General features: G+C 36.0%; 1 protein-coding gene across 5 annotated transcripts in view; it reads right to left on the minus strand.

Moving 5' to 3' along the window:
- Positions 1-16,105, minus strand: part of PHTF2 (putative homeodomain transcription factor 2) — a 154,067-nt gene that overhangs the window by 17,901 nt on the left and 120,061 nt on the right. For 2 of the 5 annotated variants that reach the window (XM_024115952.3, XM_024115951.3), the window contains 4 exons: positions 15,053-15,148; positions 12,906-13,031; positions 9,429-12,214; positions 7,227-7,353 (listed from right to left, as the gene is read on the minus strand). In XM_024115952.3, the coding sequence (XP_023971720.1) occupies positions 12,194-12,214; positions 12,906-13,031; positions 15,053-15,148 (243 nt within the window). In that variant the 3' untranslated portion in view covers positions 7,227-7,353; positions 9,429-12,193. Of the gene's footprint in view, positions 1-2,311; positions 2,373-5,231; positions 5,497-7,226; positions 7,354-9,428; positions 12,215-12,905; positions 13,032-15,052; positions 15,149-16,105 lie in introns of those variants that run through there. The other 3 variants (XM_055085057.1, XM_055085058.1, XM_028490146.2) reach the window with 3 other exon arrangements.

Consider the following 16,105-nt stretch of genomic DNA (forward strand, 5'->3'; position numbering starts at 1 on the left):
GATTAGACATGGGAAAAGAAAAGATTAATAAACTTGAAGATGTCACAATTAAAACCATACAAAATGAAACACAGAGAGACAAAAAGCTGAAAAAAAAGTGAACGGAATATCACTGATACTTGGGAAAGCTTTGAGAAGACTAATATACATGTATTTGGAGTCCCTAAAGCAGATGAGGGACAGAAAATAATTTTTAAAGAAATAATGGCCAAGATTTTAACAAATCCAAATTTGATGAAATTAATAAACCCATAGAAACAAGAGTCTTAATGAGTTCCAAGCACAGGAAACACAAACAAAGCCACACCAAGTCACTTGATAATCAAATTGCTTAAAACCAGTTGTCCAAAAACAAAGGCAAAATAAAGACTTTTTCAGACATATAAAAGCTGAAAGAATTTATCACTAGCAGATCTACATTAAAATAAATATTAAAGGAAGTCCTTGAAGCAGAAGGAAATCTAGATCTAAGCAAACGGATGAAGCAGACCAGAACTGGTAATTATGTCAATAAATATAAAGGTTTCTTTTTATGGTTTAAATACCTTTAAAAGACAACCAATTATTCAGAATAAAAACAACTACAATGCACTCTGGAATTTATAACATGGGAAACAAAATGTATGACACAACAGCACAAATTCTCAGAGGTAAGAAATGGAAGTATATTATTACAGAGTTCTTCTACTGTACGTGAAGTGATATAACATCAATTGAGAGTAGAATGTGGTAAGTTTAAGATGTATATTACAAACCCTAAAGCAACCAATGAAACAAAACAAACAGCTATAAGCCAACAAAAATGATAAAAAGGATCATGAAAAATGCTCAACCCAAAAGCAGGCAGAAAAAAGATAAAAGGGAACAAGGAACTGTTGGGACAAATGTAAAACAAATGTCAACGTGGTAGGCTTAAATCCAGCCATATCAATAATCACATTTTATGTAAATGGTCTAAACATCCTAATGAAAAGACAGAGATTCAGAGACTGGATAACAAAGCAAGACCTAACTATACCCTGGCTACAAAAAAACTCACTTTAAAAATGAAGACACAAGTTGGCTGAAAGTAAAAGGATGGGAAAATATATGCCATGCTAATACTAACCGAAAGAAAGCTAAAGTGGCTACATTGATGTTAGACAAATAGATTTCAGAGCAGAGACTCTTAACAGGGATAAAGAGGGTCATTTCATAATATAAAGGGATCAATTTATCAAAAGTTCATAACAAAACATGCATAAACATGTAGGCACCTCATAAGAGAACTTCAAAATAAATGAAGCAAAAACTGATACTAATGAAAAGAGAAACAGCTAAATAACAATTATATTTGGAGATTTTGATACCCCTTCCTCAATAACTGATAGAAAAAGTAGACAGAGAATTCGTAAGTACACAGAAAACCTGAAGAACGCTATCAACTCATTTGACCTGATTGATATTTATCATACACTCCACCAAACAATAGCAGAATACACATTCTTTTCAATTGTACATGGATTATTTAAAGGTGACATCACTGGGTGGACTCTGAAACCATACCTTAGATATTTTAAACTGTTACATTAAAATACATTGGTCCATATTATGCTTTGATGGATCTCTCGCCCATACATGAAAGATCCATCACCTTGCACACCCCTGAAAGAGTCTTGGCAATCCCCAGAATGCCCTGAAGCACACTCTGACAACTACAGATTTAGATTATTCAATTTTTTTATTTTTTTTTAAATTTTTTAATTTTTTCTTTTCCTTTCCCCCTTGCGGTACACGGGCCTCTCACCGCCGTGGCCTCTCCCGCCACGGAGCACAGGCCCCGGACACGCAGGCTCAGCGGCCATGGCTCACGGGCCCAGCCGCTCCGTGGCATGCGGGATCCTCCCGGACCGGGGCACGAACCCGCGTCCCCTGCATCGGCAGGCGGACTCCCAACCACTGCGCCACCAGGGAAGCCCTCAATTTTTTAAAAGAGGTAAATTCTCAGCTGAGCTGTAGGCAACTCTTGTGGCCTAGCTGACCATAAAGAATCTGTTACAAAGTGAGGAAGGCAATCCTCATGCTGATTTAAAGCCTAGATTTGGTGGGTAGTTTGGATTAGTTCAACTTCTGCAACAAATTGCTATGCTTTCCTCTTTAAATATCCTCTTGAAATGAAGTACCTAAAAGACTTGCTGTATCTGTGTACCACAGATGAGAACTCAGGGGAGCACAGAGGGGCTAAACGTCACTGACACCACTCAGCTGACATATTCTGTCTGAACATATTGTCAATCTTTTAAGTCCTTGAGGCAGGAACAGTATTACTTACACGTGCTGTCAGCATGTAACAAGGATCAACAGGGTCTCCGGGTACGAGAAGCGCCAAGAAACTAATAAATAAAAAAAGAGAAAACATTGGTACATTATTTAGGGCACAAAATTTTAAATTGTCAACATAGCAGACACATTTGTTCTAGCCTCTGCAATCATGTACCCACTAACAATGTCTTCATCACTGTCTAAATGTTTTTGATAATGTAGACCAATGTTTTCATAATGACAATACTGGTTCTCTAAGAGTAACTGGTGACAGGGGGCAGAGCTAAAAAATCCTCCTCTCCTCAGAATCTCTGGGGGTGGGACAAATATGTCAGTTTTTTTAAAAGTGTCCAGGTCATTCTAACAGGCAGCCAGGGTTGAGCCCATCATGAAGACATCACACTCTTAGTAAACCTTACGGTCTTCCTCTGCTGCTCCCTCTTTATTCACCCCTCAGGGAGAATGTATGTTCAAAGACCTGTATTACATGTTTGGGAACATATAAAAATTGTAAGACAGACTTTGTTTCAAAGAGCTCTTATAATCTTCTATTATGGCGGCAGAATTAAGCTGGTTTACATTATGTGCCTACCTAACCTTTTAATAAGATGCTTAAAGAGGATAGAAAAAGTAAGTTGCAAACAGGAGGTCAAACCAAACAATGCACAAAGAGTCAAGTACAGAGGTTCTGTCGCTCTCTGGCAACATGGCATTCAGAGTTCAGTACCGTGTAGGGACTGGAGCATGGAGGGAAAAAGGAAATGGAAATCAATCAAGGATCCCATCTCATGATCCTGGGATTCACCTATTTAGAATGAGACAAGCCCATAGAAAATAAGAAAGGAGTTGCCACCATGAGCTACATTTTAGGTATGGTGGAAGATCACTGGAAGAAGAAATTTCTGTTCCCAGAGTTTTAAAATAAGGGCCTACTAATGAGATGTGATCTGATTAACTCCTTGGGCAGATAGTAAAATGGCTGAATCGAGACAAACTGATTTCAAAAAATTAGTAAAACCTAAAACTCAAGAGGGTCTTGTCTTAATACCAAGGCTCTGCTGAAAAGTGTGATTGCTTAATCCCACAACACCAAAACAAAGGAAAGGTCACTTGGGAGCAGAGAAAAGACTAATTTGCTAAACAGAAGGGCCACAGTAAGAGACAAAAGGGTTCCACATTACCTGCCCCATGAAAAACAGGTTCCCTTAAATTAGAACAACAGATGAAAACAGACTTCTGTTAGAATAGTGGAGCAGCTAAATTTCTCCACAAGAAAACCTTTTAAATTTCCTTTTAGAAACTAGATGCTTGTAAATTAAGTATTTATATTAGGAAATTACAACCAAAGTCTACTCTCTGAGAATAAAAGGAGTTTTAATTCTGCTGCTCATTAGCAGTAAAGAAAGAAAATGTAAAGAAAAAAAGTCTCAGAATGGTAACGTTCAATGGGAACAAATCAAGTTATTTTAATTCTGTCCCATCTTTATTCAGATAGAGAGTAAATGGCTACTACAGGTCACCTAGGAAATCAGCCTAAAAGCAAAGATACAAACCTAGGTTCCTGATACTCAGAGCAGGGCCTTCCTTCTACGCCACATCTCCTGCATATTCAACTGAGATGAAAAATATTCCATTGAAGATGAGAAAATATGACTTTCAGGATCACCCACTAAATGTCAATGTACTCCACACAGTATCATTCTACACGGATATAAGGAGGACCCAATGCATCAACTAAACCAGTCCCTGTTTCCAAGCAGGTGAACCCCAGCTGCCTGAAGCGTCTCTAGAGTTGGGGTAGCCACAGTTTCTACTAACATTCTGTGTTGAATAAGATGCTTGATGCTTTTTGTTTCATACTTTTTGTGTGTGTGACTAGCCAAAATCTCACAATACAATTCAAGTTACTATCTGCTGCTTTAAATTCTGGTGTTGATGAAGAACAGCTGATTAGGGCCTTCACTGTAGGCTGTCACATGCTCAAAGACAAATGTGAGCCTTCCATTTTCTTCATTTCCATATTGAGTAATCCAAGTGCTTTCTCCCAAAGCCTGATTTTTCACCTCTTTAACAATTTAGATTTCTTTCTTTAGACAGCTTCAGTTTCTCTAGTTCATTTTCCAGTTGGATAATTTCTTTAATTTACTGAGATCACTCTGAATCCATGCCTATTATCCAAGAGAGATGCTAATAAAAATAATAATGCTAATATTTAACAGTTGTGAGATGACTACATACCAGGTACCAACCTTAAGCACTTTCCCTAAGTGGCAGGATTATTTGGGATATTTGCTGCTGGAAGAGACTCAAAAGAATGAGTGATGTCTTTCCCTCCCCTATTCCAAGAAGACAGCCACACAATTCTATTCTGAGCTTAAGTCCCTTCCCTCCATGGGTATCATTACCTTTGGAGCTTCTGGGCTGAAAACAGAAGTTCTCAAGGTCCAGAAGGCCAACTCCTCAGCCAGGCTTTGGCTTGGAAGCCTGGTGGATTGAGAGCATCTGGTGGAAAATGAGAGGGTGAGGGTTGCTGGGAGAGGGGCACATACCCCAGACAGGCTGCAGATGTGCAAAGGAGCACAGCTGTGAGGCATCTGTGGAAGGAGATGGGCACTAATATCCGAGGCCTTGAAACAGAGGTGAGGATCTTGAAGCTGAGCCTGGGTCGGGCGGGGGAGGACCTCTGTGCGGAGCATCTCTGAGCTGGCTGGAGCATCCATGCCCAACAGACACAGGAAGCGTTGGCCAGGCAGAAGCATCAGAATGGAGGGATAGCTACCACCAGAGAATAAGGACCAGGCCGCTTCCATCTTTTCCAGGTAGTAGCTGAATCCCCTGGATTTTGTGTCAACCTAGGGAGGCGAGGCTCCTCCAAATATAACATATTGAATTCTTGACAGTCTTCTGAGTAGGTGCTCAATGCCAGATTTAGTTTGATTGAGGACAAATAAATTGATGTTTTGCTGCATAGGAGGGTGGTGGACCAGGTCCCTGCCCATCACACAGACGTTCTCTAATTTTATACTCACAGGAACCATTTTTGGCTCCAGCAGCAGCTCTCCACCTCATTTTACAGATGAGGCTTAGGGAGGTTAAGTAACTTGCCCAAGCCCATACACATGCTGCAAAGAATCCCAGCTCTGCCTGATTCCAGAACCCATGATCCTTATCATACTGCAGATGATTTGGCCTACTCTGTAATTTAAAAAAAAAAAAAAAAGACAGACAGATTTAACTTTGCAAATAATTATAAATTAACTACATCATCCAAACGTGGAGAAAGAAACCAAAGTCAATTTAATTTTATATATTCTTAGATACAAATTTGTGCTGTGTCAGTTTTTTTAATGACATAAAAATTCTAGCATAGATTTAACATGGACTAAAATTTTAAGTTAAAAAACTTAATTCTCAGCCTGGAGCTGTTCACTAAGTATCCAAGTGAAGAATGTGGTACCTTAGTTTAGTATTCACCAAGCAACTATGACATGCCAGAACTGTACTAGGCAGTCCTAATCTCTGACGATAAAATTCAAATTCCTTGGCTTCACAAAGTCATCTGCTAGCATCATCTTCACCCCTTGCCTACAAACATCATCTTCTCCAGCTATACTAAACTGCTTGCATGTGACACTTACACTGGCAACTCCATTACAGCACATACCCTCCAGAAGCTAAAAGTTTTTTGCATGGCTATCACCTCCTAGCCTCTAGGTTTAATGAAAAGAGGGACTATATTTTAATTTCTATATCCCTAGTACCTAGCTCGGTGCCTAGCATGTAATATTCAAATACTATTCACAGAATGGATGAAAGAAAAACTGAATAAAATTGCAATTTTAAAAGTACTTGGTCTGTTTTCCCGTATTTGCAAGACTAACCTCTTACCCTAATGTCTTTCCCCAAACAGTAGATTCATATTATGAGAATCTTTGAGCACCACTAATCTGACCCAGTAAATTCTGGCTGAGAGCAAGAGAAAGGGGATAAATAGAAGGCAGGAAAGCTGCCAGCTCAAAGTCTGTACTTCCAGGCAAAAGCAAGTAAATGCATTTGCAAAACTGGGTGTATATCCCAAGGGATGCAAATTGGTCACAGGCTTTGGCAACAAGCCTGTTTTGCTTTAAAGCACACCTCTTAGTACAAGGTTAGGAAAACCAGAAATTCCCATATATAAATAATTGATCAAAACTTGTAAGAGAATTTGACAAAAACAACCCTAAACTCTTAGAAACCAGTCAAGGAGACTATTAAATTACTACAGAAAGTAAATGATTACATTTAGCACAAGAGTCAGATTTAACTTTAAAAGACAAAAAAGAAAAGCAAGCCACTAATTTTAATTTCAGATCACTGTTGAAAACACAGAATTGAATATTATAAAAAGGAGGGAACAAGCAAAACTTTTAGTCCTGAGATTGTTAACTATTTTGTAGACACAGGAGGCATAAATATGTTGGAAGGGTAGACAGCATAGATAGCCAAGTACTATACTTAGATAGGAGTAGAAAGATACAGGGAGAGAGCCAATTAGGGAAGAAAAATTGCTTAAGATTAAACAGCCAGCCAAATGTATGAGGCTTGTCCAGGCTGACAGTCATCCTTTGGTTACTGCAGGTGATGAGTTTATCATAGGGACAAATGGGGACATCTGAACTCACAATTCAGGACACAAGATGAAGCTATGATGATCCAACAGCACAGCTGGCCAAGCTATCACTCAGTCTCTCTGCCTCTTGACAGTCTGGGGCAGTTTCTGCTTGTTTCTTCTCCCTTCCCCACTATGACTACTTTCTCTCTGCTTTAGGGCTTTGTTAATTCATGGCTTCTTTTGGGCCTCTGCTTTTCTAGCAACTCTTCCTGCTTACACTCTGTCCTAACTCAAACTTGCAGTAACAGAGATTCTGACTGGGTCAGCAACTCACCGTCAAGGATGCAAAGCCTCTACGGGGCAAAGCTCTTGTGTCAGCTGGTTTCATGGATTCCTCAAGGCCTGTAAAATGGCTGGCTGCTTTAGGGCCAGGCACCAATTACGGACGCACTCATCTGTGGCTGAGAAGAAAAGTGAAATAATCCAACCAAGCTTGACCAACCTCCTGCTTTGTTTAGACGAGGGCTGAGGGTGTAGCAAGCCCTAACAGAGCCATCTAGTATACAGTGGTCCCATCCAATCTACAACCATTATATTTCATACTCTAGATTCAAGCACCTCTCATTGAAATATAAATGGTTTATAACATAAAATTGGAAAAGGAAAGACTGAAGATGATGACGGGGAAAACTGTGGAGATATTCTATAGGAGGACAAGGACAGAATCCTGAGCACTGATGGAGAGCTGGCCTCAGAGAGCAACATTTCTTTCACAGAACTGAAGAAGGGAGAAAAAGAATTCATGCGTGATGATTTTTATCTTTGGTAAAGTTAGAGGAATAAAATGCCGACAGTTATAGGATGAGAGGGATTAGGAGCTTGAGGATAATAAAGGAGCTTTGGAAGAACCATTGTAGGGAACATACAAGTGGACAAAAGATTGATTAAAGAAAAAACATTGCCAAATATAGGACTCAGAAGGTCCAGTAATATCTTGATAAGCACCATTTGCAGAAAGTCAAGTCAGATGTTCTCCAGCAACTCAAAGTTGAGCAGACAACTTAAGGTTAAGGGTTGAGACCAGGTAAAAGACAAAAAGTCTCTAGGATGTTACCAGTGAGGGAATCTACCATATAAATGAGACAGAGATCTAATGAAAAGATATGAATGGAATATGCACCTGAGAGTTCAGCAAAGTCGTTCATAATTGGATATAATATGTAGGCAAACAAAAGAATGAGAACACTTCCCTTCCACATTTTACCATGCCTGCTTATGAAGAAAAGAAATTAAACGTCAACTCCTTGTAAAAGAATTCTTCATGTATGGTAATTTATATGAAGCATGATTCTTAGTTATATCTCATATTTGGCAGGGATGCTTATGATATCTCATGTAATATGCATGCTTTAGCTTGCAAATTTTTGTTAATTGTCCTAGGCCATTACTTATTTGGAAGGGGAAGAGAACCAATCTTTCTTCACACCCAATGCATGTCAGTTCCAGTGCTAGGTGCTTTACATATGGTATCTTATTAATCTTCCTAATAGTCCTGTAAAATAGGTATAACTGTAAGTTACAGCTGAGAAAACCAAAGTTCACAGAGGTTAAGTAATTTGCCCAAAAATGTACAACAAGTTTGACTCCTAAGCATGTGTTTCTTTCCAAGAGGTTACACTGCAGAGACCTGAATAGGGAGCTGTCAGATGAATTCTGACTTTCTCCTATTGCCAAAAGCTTAGTAGTTTATATATGACCTTACTACATATATGGACTGATTTATAAATATCTTTGTTCTCTCCAGAATATTTTTCTATGTTTAATTATTTTGATCCGTCAAGAGGTACAGAGGTGCTGTTACAGGACACACCTTCGAAGGGAATAAAGGAGTGTGGGTTCTAGTTGTGGAACCTTAGGCAAGCTTTTTAACCTCTTTTGTGGCCTCAGTTTTTTTTATCTAGTAAAATGAGGACTTTGGACTAGGTGGTGTCTGGGTTGTATTTGACTGAAGTCGTCATTCATTCTTTCATTCATTCAGTAAATAGACTGAGATTAGGCGCTATTTTATATGCTGGGAAAACAGTGGTGAATGTAGTTACATTCTCACGGAATTTACACTCTCTAAAATTCCTGATCTTAAGACAGTAATTCTCAAGGTGGTGAGGAATCATAGGTGGAACAAATTTTCAAAGTCACTTAGGGAATACTCTTTTGAAAGTATATCTATACCACATCCTAGATCCACAGCCTACTCCCCACAAAGTAAGCACCATGGGGAGCCAGTGCTATTGATAAGCATTTGTGGTATCTTTCTTAAAGGCTTGGTAGAAAAAAGGTTGAGAATTAGTGCTGTACGTGATACAGCAAATTAAAGAGATGCAAGTCATATTGCTCTATTTGTAAGGGAGACTCATTAAGAGAGCCAATTCTAAGCTTAAAGTAAGTTGGAAAGTGCACTTGAATTAACAGTCCCTGATTAATTTAAGTCCTATGAACACTTGTACCAATCACATAACAGAAAGATTAGAATGCTTACCCATGTTATTATTGGCCATAATCTCTCGTGCTGAATTCATGTGCAAAATCACTTGATTAAAAACACCACTATCCTTCTGGCAATTAATTTTAATATCCCAGGCTACAGCCAGTTTTCTGTTTTTAAATACAAACAAACAAGCAAACAAACATTAATGATGTCATAGCATTTTGGTGATGAAAAGCCTGCACACATATTCTTCTTTCATGTTCTGAGAATCAACAAAAACTGAAATGTTGGAAAGTTTTTAAAAATGTATTCCCACTCCTCTCAAATCTAACAGTCATACCTAAAGTTTATGCTACAGCAAATATAAAATTACCACAGAAATGTGCATGACTTGAAAATCAGAAAAAAAGAAAACACTTCTAGTTTAATACTGTCAGTCATAGAATGTTTTATTTTAAACTTGCTGTTCAAACTTTCAAATACGACATGTGTGGCAAAGAAACAACAGTTAACACACAACATCTGCCACAATTCTATCTGCGAACTGCCTTTTCTGTATTATGTGATATGTTACAATTTCTTTCAATTTCTTACATTCATTGTATTCTTAAAGGCAGCAATGTCAATTTTTCTGCTTTGAAAACAGTTCCATTAATGTTCTGAAATTACTTAAAATGACAACTTTGTCCTTTCAGTATTCTACTGCTGCCCACATTAGTGACATAATTCAACATATTAATATGTTGTTGAGAGGTACACTGTACTCAATAAATCAACTCCCAACTCTAAGTTAAAATGAACTTCAGTCGAAAACAAGCATCTTCCTAAATCAGTTCACTCAGCTACTTTTCTCAAAAATATTTCCATTCTGAAATAAGTTTTTCTGTGAGATACAACAGTTTCATTTTTATTCCTAACAGAACTCATGCTGTACTTTTTTTTCTCAAAATATATTCGATATATTCTGTGCAAAATGTTAAGTTCTGTATAGGTATGTACCTTATTTCGAAAAAGTTTATAAAATATAATTCCTAGAAACAACCTCAACATTAGACAATAGAGGAAGAAGAAACATATCAGACAAAGCCTAATTTTTCACAGGAGAAAATAAGTATGTTCTTAAAGCTCCAGTAATACATTCCTTGAAAAAACTCAGAATGCACTTTGGTCATTATTAAACATATTAGAACACAGGCAAATAAAACAAAATACTTTTGTTGTTTTCTACAGAAAGAAAATATACTACACAATGGCTGAATTGAGGCTGATCAAAAGGAATGGTGAGAGCAAAGTGATATTACGATATGGCTCTGTTCTCTACACATTCCTGATCTTAAGATGATGATTTGGGGATTAGAACTGCACCAATCAAATAAATAATTTACAATTAATTATTTTAAATTCCCAAAAACATGGTAAAAAATGTGAGGATATTCAACATGATACACCTTGCACCAAGAAAATTCTAGACTGTCTCAAATAAATTCTTTGTTTTAGAAACTAGATACCCAGTTTAAAAAAAAAGTTTGCTAAAACATTTCATGTTTCACATAACTCCTAAAATTTCTTGATTGTACAAACATAACAACTTAAAATCAAGGCCCAATGTAAGATACCATCATACTCGCTCTATTTACCTAACATGCCAACAGGATAAGTTCTCATTTGGAAACTTGGCAAATTACTTAGGGGGGAGGGGGTTAACTTTCTAGGTTAAAAGCATCTAAAATAGCCCTTATATAATTGGGGGTTGAGGGGGTAGATGTACCAGACTAAGTTTAGAAGGTAGAATTTGCAAGCTATAGCTATTTTTCCTGAAAATTCAGATACAGTTTTACAACTAACAATCAGAAGAATATTTAACTGGTCCTTAACCTTATTCTTAAGTTGTTCATTTGAGTGTGGTATGAATAGCATACACTATAGTGTACCATAGGGAGAAAATTATTTTACTTGAGTAAACATAATGTACTTTAGTAATATCAATAGGCACTTCACTTGTGAGATGAGCATATACCTCACTCAAAAGGATACCATATCATGCCCTAGTACACTATAACATATCCCATATAAAGATACGCATTAAAAGTAACAATTTTAAAAAGTGCACATTTTGAGCATGCACAGTTGGAGCTGTGCAAACAGCCCAGTGTTTCAAATAAATACAATTATTACTAGTTAATTTTTATCAAAATATCTTACAGTATGGTAACCATTTACAATTATTGCTCTATTAAGAGTTTTATCATCAAAGAGCACTTGTTGACCTGTTGTGTAATACCATATATATTAATACCGAAGGGTGCTTAAACTGCAGCTTAATCAGTTTAGATCCTGGCATTGTTCCAAAATAATTCAAAAGAAACCCTGACTGGATCTTGATTTACTGAAGAAAATGCTTTATGTGTTTAGCTGAGTCCAATGCTAGGTTATAAGGTTAAAGAAGTTTTCCTCAAGTAAGGCAAGTCACGGCATTGACGGAGAAACAGTGCTTAGCAATGGCTTCTCTTCTCACGATTTGTTATTTTGTCATTATTTATGAGCAATTACCAGGATCTCAAGTATCTGGATATCAGTTTTATCACCCTTTCAACAAGTAAGTACATCAAAGCTAAAAATAAAATATAAAGACTAAAATAAATGTAAAAAACAGTGAACAAGTGAAATAAATATAAGAATTGCACAGGACAGTCTGATGTAAACACTTCAATTTCCCAGCTGAGACTCCTGAAGCAAAGAGTCAGTGACTGCTTTCAGGCAGCTTAGTTGGTACTCTTATTCTGGAAAAGAGGCTACATCTTCTTTTCTCTGAATTGTCATGATTTAATCTTCCAAAGCTAGTGAAAAAATAATAGAAATAGTGACCATTAGAGCCAGTTTTGATATTGCAACTTACTAAATTATATCACATAATACTGTTTTTATCTAAATTTCATTCATAAACAAGTGTAGGTTCTACTATTTTAAATTCTTTTATCCTTTTATTTTCAAGAAGAATTCACCTTAAACAAATAAAAACATGAAAATCAGATTTCTCTTGCTTTTTTTTTTTTTTTTTTTACTAGGAAGTGGCAATATACATATACTACTTGTTAATATGAATATACTACACCTTACTTACTAGCAGCTTTGCACATGTTGGAGGATGTATGCATTGCTATATAGATAAATAATATAACTTACAGCCAAAACCAGAAATAGGGCTCTTTTTTTTTTCCTTTTTTATCACCTAAATTAGATTCAGATTATAGATGAGTAAAAATAAATACTTCCACTTATCCTATACAGAGTCCCATTTGTAATGAATACTGTTCCAAATTAGGAGTTCCATCTGTATTATAAACCAAGAATATTTATCATTCTTTGAAATTAAATGTGAAATTATTTAATTAATATTTAATATTATACAATATAATCAAAATGACTCCCTTACTGTACATGTGAGATCTCAAGAATGCTGGGGTAAAATAAATATCACAAAAATGTAATAAGGCACTAAGAAATTTAAAAATACCTGCAGGCTCTTACCTTTAAATTAAATCCAAGTAAGTCACTGATAACACCAGAAACAGCTGACAGGATGACAACCTGGGTGATGTTATAAAGCAGTGGATTCATTGTAAGCCCATATAATCTAAAGGGACTGTCCAATTCCTAGCAAAAGAGGAAAAAACCATGAGCCCAGATTCATTAAGAATTATCAGTTAAATTAATTCAGGACAATATGCAACGAGAATTTTTAGAAACACTTTCAAAAAAAAGTTACAAATTATGATAGTTTTAGAAAGAATAAACTTGGTTGAACTTGAAATAAGTAAACATACTTTTAGGTTTTCTTAGGAGAAAATGACTTTCATTTAAAAGAACCCTGTAACCTAAATTTGTAACTCCAATTTCTGTCCCAAATGAATGACTAATAAAGTATCAATCTAGTAGGTACAAGGTTAAAGAATATTTTTTATTATAAGAATAGAAACTGAAAGAGAACAATATCTTTTTGCAGAAGATTTAGAAATTTAGTTAGTCAAATTTTCAGCCAATATTAATACATATAGTAAAAACTCCCCCTTGAGACAATTTTCAAATACGTGGATTCATTAATTAAATGACTGATTCAAACATTTAAAGTTCTATATGGGCCAGGCACTGTGCTAGACTCTGGGAAGTTAACATTCAGTCCCCATGCTGAAGGACTTTGCAGTCTAATAGACATGCAAATAAATAATTCAACTACGAGAGTCCCACAAAAGAGTTAGGCATAAAAGGCAGAGGGCCATAGAGGAAGGTGCTCCTGAAACTTAGTGCATGGGGGGAAAGCGGGTATTCCCTAAGACACACGAGAACATGGCACCTTTGAATTACTACCGGTTGTGCAAGGGAAGACGTACCTTACATACTACTTAGGTAAGGGTCATTCTTTGGGCAAACTGTGCCTAAAGACTGGCACTAATGGAATTTAATTGGGGGAGTAGTATATCAGATGTGCGTGTGAGAAATACGGATTAGAGAGCAACGAGACCAGAAGGAGGAACGCCCTAAGAGATCAGTGTACCGAAAGCTCAAGTGAGATATGACGAGGGTCTGACTTAGAGCAGTACTGAGAGGGAAGAGGGGACAAATTAGAAGATTTTGAGAGGTTGAGTCAATGCGCCCAAGAATTTCTTGGCTGTGAAAAGTGAGAGAGAAGGCGCAACCTATATATTAAGTCCCAGGTTCTGACTAGAAGCCTGTTGTGCTTTGTATTTTAGTTATTTTTATATTTCTTTCTACTTTGCAATTGAAGCTACTCACAAGTGTCACCGTTATAGCCTCCTCCTGTCTAGCATAGTGCCTACATGATCAAGACACTCAATATTTACTTAACAAAAAACCCATCCACCTCTTCTGAACTCTTTCAATGCCTTATACTGTGATGCACAATCTATACCCACTTAATGCATTTTAAGACTGAAGAACTGACTGAAGAATTAACCATAGCATTGAGACACAACTAATTTCATACCATTCTATGAACACTTAAAAACAACTTTAAGAATTACATTCAATTTGTTACAGAAACTGAGATTTAAAAAAATATTTTCCTTTTAAGAAGAAAAAGCATTACTAACATTGCAAAGCAGTGATAAAGATACTTTATTAAATTACCTCCGAAGAGTTATTATTATGAGATCAGATATACTGAAATTATATTCTTTTTGATTGTTACCAAAATGCTTTGAAAATTTAAATATTTATTGGTGATACCTATTTATTATAATGATTATGTATAACTACTTTTTAAACCAACTCAGGCGAAGCAAGCAGAAGACTGCTTTGAGAAATACAAAATGAAAAATATTTGCAAATGAACATCAAATCTTTTTTAAAATCTATTTTAAGTTCTAGGATGCAAAAATTTCCAAAGATGCCAACCTCTACAATACTCTAAACATTATTAAAAGTCTTAAAATTTCAAAAGTGAATAAAATTTCAAAATGCACTGATTTGGATTACTTGGATTAGTTTTTCAATGAGAAATAAAATGTATATTGCATGAATGTGCTCAAAAATAATTTGGAAAACAATTTCGATAATCCTGAAAACCAAACACCAAGTAGGATCTACAAACAAAAAACTAAGATATAATGTTAGAGCAGCATTTTCTACATCATGTCCATTTTCAATTTCGTTTTTACCTTTAGCAGTTTAGTAGCCAGTTTTAAAACATTATTCACTAGTGTCAGTTCCTCCTTTTTGTTAGGTTTCTTCTCCATTTTCAAGTAGAGGTTTATCTTTTATTAAAAAAGAATAAATAATTAAATATACTTAAAATTATAACAAATACTTTGTTTTTAAAAGGAATTTAGAGACATCTGCTAAAATAGTAGTAGTAGTTCTCTGGCTATTATTGAGATTATAGGTGATATTAATATTCTTCATACTTAACCGTATATTCCAAATTTCCTACAGTGAACATATTATTTTATAATAAGAAAATAATAACTGTTATTTAAACTTTCAAATGTAACTAAAAGCTGAAAGAAGGAAAACTGGATGTCATTATTTAAAATGCAAAACACCTGAGTCACAGAGTCAAATCAACCCTGAGAATAAATACTAACTGGAGTAAGTAAATCAATTGGTTTGTTTGCTACTTTCCCCTTTCCCTCTAGTTGACTTGGTCTGACACGGTTACCAATTTTTAAAAATCAAACTATCCCTGACAAAATTACTCAACAAGTTCACTAGAAATAAGTTTGTTTAAATAATTCCTATGAAATGATAAGGAAAACGTTTAAACAAATTCATTCTAAATAAAGTTAAGCATCAAAATTACTATCCTTTATACTTTCTATTGAATGAAAGTTTATGCTTATTCAAATATGGCTCTGCTACACTGCAAAGCAAACATACCCCATTAATGGTTTAAAATCCATCATTTCTACAAATGCTACTTCCTTCTTATCAAATGAATATGCGACATAAAAAGAGTAGATTAGACTTAAGTCTGCATCAAGGCAGAAACACTGAAGAAAGGTTTGTGCCCTATCAAATTTCAAGTTTTGCTCTATAATACAAATGGTCTTAATCTAATAACATAGGTTCCTGAAAATTTTAAAGTAAATATGGGACTTCCCTGGTGGTGCAGTGGATAAGAATCCGCCTGCTAATGCTGGGGACATGGGTTCAATCCCTGGTCTGGGAAGATCCCACATGCCGCGGAGCAACTAAGCCTGTGCGCCACGACT

Source organism: Physeter macrocephalus, chromosome 5, assembly GCF_002837175.3.
Source record: "Physeter macrocephalus isolate SW-GA chromosome 5, ASM283717v5, whole genome shotgun sequence".
NCBI lineage: Eukaryota > Metazoa > Chordata > Mammalia > Artiodactyla > Physeteridae > Physeter > Physeter macrocephalus.